The sequence below is a fragment of the Cryptotermes secundus genome, unplaced genomic scaffold (genome assembly GCF_002891405.2).
Source record: "Cryptotermes secundus unplaced genomic scaffold, Csec_1.0 scaffold991, whole genome shotgun sequence".
In the NCBI taxonomy this organism is placed as follows: Eukaryota; Metazoa; Arthropoda; class Insecta; order Blattodea; family Kalotermitidae; genus Cryptotermes; species Cryptotermes secundus.
This window is the reverse complement of record NW_019722444.1, coordinates 261306-267247: the sequence shown is the minus strand read 5'-3', so window position 1 is coordinate 267247 and position 5942 is coordinate 261306. Positions and strand designations below refer to the sequence as shown.

At 34.4% G+C, this 5942-nt stretch overlaps 1 protein-coding gene across 4 annotated transcripts in view; it reads left to right on the top strand.

Annotated features, from left to right (window-relative positions):
• The first annotated feature begins 1315 nt into the window (after positions 1–1315).
• The window catches only part of LOC111861514 (centrosomal protein of 162 kDa), an 81767-nt gene continuing 77140 nt past the window's right edge, over positions 1316–5942 (top strand). For all 4 annotated transcript variants that reach the window (XM_023846161.2, XM_023846162.2, XM_023846160.2 and 1 more), the window contains exons 1-2: positions 1316–1514; positions 1662–1970. In XM_023846161.2, the coding sequence (XP_023701929.1) occupies positions 1473–1514; positions 1662–1970 (351 nt within the window). In that variant the 5' untranslated portion in view covers positions 1316–1472. The remainder of the gene's footprint in view (positions 1515–1661; positions 1971–5942) is intronic.

Here is a 5942-nt window from a genome sequence, read left to right as displayed (position 1 = left end):
CCAAGAAATTGCCTGTAATTTATTTTTGACTTATAATGTGTTTTAATAATGTTTGTGTAATGTTACACGGAAGCTGTTTCATCTACACTGTGCTAAGTCTGTAATTGGCCTTGCGGCTGTTGACTTGGCACATAAATAATAAAGAATTGAATAGAATTGAATAGAATTATTATTGCAGTACTGCAATAGGAAGATAAATATATTAGAAAAATATTATTTATAAGCAAAATAACAAGATTATACCAAATAAATGTAATGCAGTATATTAACTGTTTCCCTTTAACCCTTACAGCAAATGCTGGAATATTGTTTTAAATTTGATTACGGATGCTGCCTGCCACGCATATTGAATTCATAAGTTGCCCAACATTTATCAGTAGTATCCTATTGCATCTGTAAAAGCCATGAAACAGACTGAATTATTCAATCGACCAACAAATGGTTATAGACAGAAATTTTGCTGTCAACTAATTCAGTGGTATTCAACCTGGTGTACACATACCCCTCGGAGTATGAAAAGACATCATACACGGTACGTAAAATAAAAATTCGTTGAGATGATGGCGTGCCAGAAACAAGCTCAGTCATCTCATTAACAGGTCAGAATCACATTGTATTTTATTGTATTTTATTTCATCCATTTTGCTACATAGTAACATTTGGACACGTCATTCGGTAATACAAGTTAACAAAATAAATCTACAACTAACATTTGGACACGTCATTCGGTAATACAAGTTAACAAAATAAATCTACTACGTTAGAAGCATACTACCAACATTTGTTACAATCATAAGCAATATATAAATACAACATTCCAAAAAATATACAAACTACTATATACAGCTCATGAATGGCTATGGCATCCAGACATAAGTAGTTGCACCATCCACTTTTTTATTAAAACTAACAAATTCATTTATCGTATAAAAAGAATGTTTCAATACAAAATGATTTTAAGTCTTTTTTTAAAAGCCGAAAACCCCACNATGATGAGTAAGCAATTTCCAATTTTTGCTAAAATACCTTTGTTCATTTTATGTGATAAGCAATAATAAATTTGTTACTTAGTAGCTTGATTCTCCCTTTTCTCATTTGAAACTTTTTATTTAATACATCATATATTATATACTGTGTATAACTTGGATTATACACCAACAAGTTTTGGGGTACAAAGTTGAAGAGAAACTATATCTGTGTACCCGAACGAAAATGACTGAAGTGACTGAATGCAAATTGAATTCCGTCAACAGCGTCAACAGACTGCAGCATGAATCAACTGTTAAGCTAACGCACCAAACGTAAGCGAGTAGAAGGCGCTTACATTCCATTTCCGTTTTCTTAAAGACTAGGTTTTAAATGTCGGAAATTTCAATACTGTCTTTTCAGTGTACTGCACAAGTTATTTTCGTTACATTATGTTGTATTGGTAGCCTAGTGTTATTTTCTAGTAATAGCAAGAATCCATCATAATGGCGAATATAGATTTAGAGTTTGAGGAATTTATGAAAGAGGTTAGTATGCAGATAAATATTGCTTAGTGTTATAGTTTCATAGTAGTAAACTAATAAGACGGATCCTTCATAACTTCCTGCTGCGATTGTTTTGTATAAATGCGAGCATGGGTTAACATGAAATTATTATTATGTTTGTTTTTAAAGCCACTGTCAACCGGCGAGTCACCCGATTCCAATCCAAGCTCAAGACACGATGTGAAAGAAACTCTCCCAAAACGAAGAAAGTTTTGGTGGATGAAAGAAAGGCCTCAGATTGAAAAAACGCCCACAGAAGTTGCCAGCAATAGAAGGTTCTTCAGTGGAGTTGTTAGTGATGGCACTCGGTTGGAGGGAGGTTATGCTACCGTGTCACAAACGATTAAGGATATAAACGTAGCGAAGGTTCCTGCTACTGCTTCCCCTGACATATCGTCTTCAATGGCAGACTTTCTTGAAAAAGAGAAGTTGTGCAAGGTAAGTAAGCATGGTGAAACTATAAAATAAGGTGTTGATTCACCACATCATCTAATGGACATTTAAGCTTTGGCCATAATTTTTAATTCGCTTAGTAGGGGGGTGGAGTCCAACTGGGTGCACTCGGCACGGCGGCCACTGTTTGGTTTATTGTAGCCTGCCCCGGGTGTTTATGATGATGGAGAATTTGGTGGAATGAAGATTGGCAAGGGAAACCGAAGTACTCGGAGAAAACCCGCCCCAGCGCCACTTTGTCCACCACAAATCCCACTTGAACAGAACTGGAGATCGAACCCGGGCCACCGCTGTGGGAAGCCAGCAACTAACCACTTGAGCTGTGGTTCAGTCTTCAAGCTTTGGCCATAACTATTAATTGAGATGATTAAAGGAAATGCTGACATGATTAATATAATGTAACCTAATGTTATTAGTGAAACAGATGTCTGTTTCAATTTATGCTATTCTTTCACAATAAGCACTGGTCCCTAGACACAGGATGTTAGTGTATCTGATTTACGTGTATTATATTTGGGAAGTTTGTAGTGTGGGACCACTCTATTATTTTGTGGACATGAGAAAGAAAGTACCACATAATTTTCCACTGGTAATTTATTTGTGTGTGGTTTAATTAATTTAATTGGATTGAGAAGGGTTAGCACAGTTTCTAAGGGCTGTGAACTTGGTAGTCAGAGTTCAATCCCTGACATGGTTATAGGACATCATTTTAGTACTGTGTTTGGAATTACCGAATGTTGCCCAGATTCCTGTCTAAAGGCTAAGATGTAGAATATGAACACAAACTATAACTCAGATTTATTGCCTTTTGTAGGAAGTGTGGATTAAGGTTTGGTCTTTTGGGATATGATGCTATGTAGTCTGATAGGTACATACAAACATTTTGGGTGAACCATCTTCAGGGTACAAGAAGTGGACCAAATGGTGAAGCAGCATGCAGTTGAGTGAAGAGAATGTTGAGATGGTGCTATGTATGTGGGAAAGTCATATTGATGCAGTAATTGATAAGTTAAACAGATCCTGTTTTGCAATCCGATCAGTTAAATCCTTTTTACCACTGGAGACATTAAAAATGATGTATTTTTCCTATGTACGTTCTATAATAACGTATGGATTAATATTCTGAGGTAACTCCCCGCATAGTATAAAAGTGCTTAGGATGCAGAAAAGGATAATTAGGATTATAACAAATACAACAAAGAGAACATCGTGTCGTAGTTTGTTTCAAGAATTGGATATCCTCCCCCTACAAGCTCAATATATATTGTCGATCTCTCTGTTTGTCATAGTAAATAAGGAATTGTTCACATTCAACTCACAAATGCATAATTGTAGTACCAGATCTATCTGTGATCTGCATTATCCGCAAACTAGTCTGACACAATTCCAAAAAGGAATATGTTACATGGGGGTAAAGATCTTTAATCATTTGCCACCAAAAATCAAATCTATGTCTAATGACTTGAAAAATTTTAAAATTCAGTTGACAACATTTTTATTGCAAAACTCTTTTTATACATGTGATGAATTCTTTAGTAACAAATTTGCCTAGAAATAAGGATAATAGCATAAACAATTTTAATATTGCATAATTTTATGTATAGTGATGTATAGACTTTTTTTGATATAAATTTAACACATGTTCTTTTTATCTATTTTAATGATTATAAACTGTACATATATATTTATATTTGTATTGTACTATATTAATTATGTGACTGGTTCTATATCTATGTATATGGATTTATGGAATATACAATAAATGAATGAATGAATGAATGAACTAGTGGGGGCCAGTGGTCCTGAAAGAAGGAAGAAACATGAGAGGAAGAAGGTGGGAGAGAAGAAAGGGAGGAACATTAGTGGAAGGAGAAGGAAGTATGTGGCAGGGTGATGTTAGGAAGGAAGAGAAATAGGGAAGAAAGCAATTAACAGGCCATTTATCAGTGAACTCATATAAGGAACCAAGCCACAGCATTTCCTTAAAATGAAGCTCCCACCATTCCTTCAGGCTTGTAATCACAGTATGGTTTCTCAAACTGTGGATCATGAACAATATGGGAGGGGTTTACATTTACATTTATTTTCACTTCATGGATCCAATCATCTCCCCATAGGGCTGGATATAAAACATGTCACATATTACAAATTCATGATTACTACACATCATTCATCCTTTGTCCAATAAAAATATAATCAGGCCTCTCACAGATAGCTCAAGTTGTCAGGACAACACACATGGGTTGTGGAGAAACCACAGTAAAATTCATGCCTTGCCATTCCACACACACACTGGCAAGCCATATCATTAAAACAGTTACAACTATAAAATATTAAAATTCTTAACAAAACAGACATCATACATACTACTACACTTACAACAAGCAAGTCTCAACAATATATAATTCACGCACACAGACCATTTATTAACTCTTAACTTTTGAGCCCCTTGCATGTTCGACAAATTCATCAATAGAGTGAAATACGTTACTTTGCAAATAAGTTTGTAAAACAAACCTAAATTGCTTTTTATCATTTTTGAAAACTGTGATATTTGATGGCAGAGTATTAAATAGCTTGATGCCTGAATAATACACCCCTCTCTGATAGGATGATAAATGTGTTGAAGGTATGTGAAGGTGGTCATTCTTTCTGGTACCAATCACATATACAGAGTTATTGGTTTGAAACTTATCCAGATTATTAACAACAAATGTCATCAATGGAAGCAAATATACACATGGGATTGGTGGTATGTCAAGCTTTTTAAATAGATCTCTACATGTATGAGTTGGGCCCACTCCCATCATTATTCTTATTATTTTCTTTTGTATAACAAAGACCTTATGACTCTGATGTATTTCCCCAGTATATTATTCCTTATTTCACCAATGATTGTTAATATGCATAATATACAGCTTTAAGTCTATTTATATTTAGTATATAGGATAATTTTCACATTAGAAAACCAACTGTGCTCAACTTGTGAAGCAAAAAATCGATATGTTCCATACAAGTCGAATGATTGTCCAGCTGCAAACCAAGAAATTTTATTGTTTCTACTTCTTTCAGCTTTCTGTTGAAAAACAATGCATATAGAGAGTAGCTCGTAGCTGCTGTTGGGGTGAATTTTATCATTTTTATTCTATCCAAATTTAACACTAATTGATTATTTTGAAACCATGTAAACATGTTATTAAAAACAGCATCCAATTTAATTTTTAAATTATAGTAGTCTTTAGCTGTGCAAAGAATACTTGTGTCATCTGCAAACATAATAATTTCAGAAATTTTACTTATTTCAAGGGGGAAATCGTTTATGTATATATTAAAGAGTTAGGGTCCCAACACTGAACCCTGAGGCACACCACATTCAACAATTTCCCAGTTAGAATAATATTTATTATTTATATAATTTAATTCCACTCTTTGCCTCCTATATTGGAGGTAAGATTTGAACCATTGCAATAATACACCCTGCACTCCATAGTGCTGTAGTTTCATTAATAGAAGATCATGATTAACGCAGTCAAAGGCTTTGGCTGTGTCACAAGTTCTCAAGAATATTTTGGGATTACTGAGTTTTTGAACATTGTCCATATGTCCATCATCAGGTATTCTAAAGATATGATGTTTCAGAAACAGGATCTATTTCCATCCTTATGTGAAGGGATGGGAGGAGCCTGCTCTGTTTAGTCCATTAGAAAGAGCTAGTCTCAAGTCACAGGTTCAGTGATATATGCTAACCATGTTTTAAAGTTGTTCCATTTTCATGCTATGATGTATGTGAAGAATGCCTAATAAAATCAGATGAAGCCAAAGTGGTATAGGTGTACACTTCCATCCATTTGAAATGATGTGTTTTGGAAAGAAACATTATTACAGATTGTGAAATTATTTTAAAGGAACCACATGAATTCAACATGCCACTATGATTAATATAACTATATTCTAATC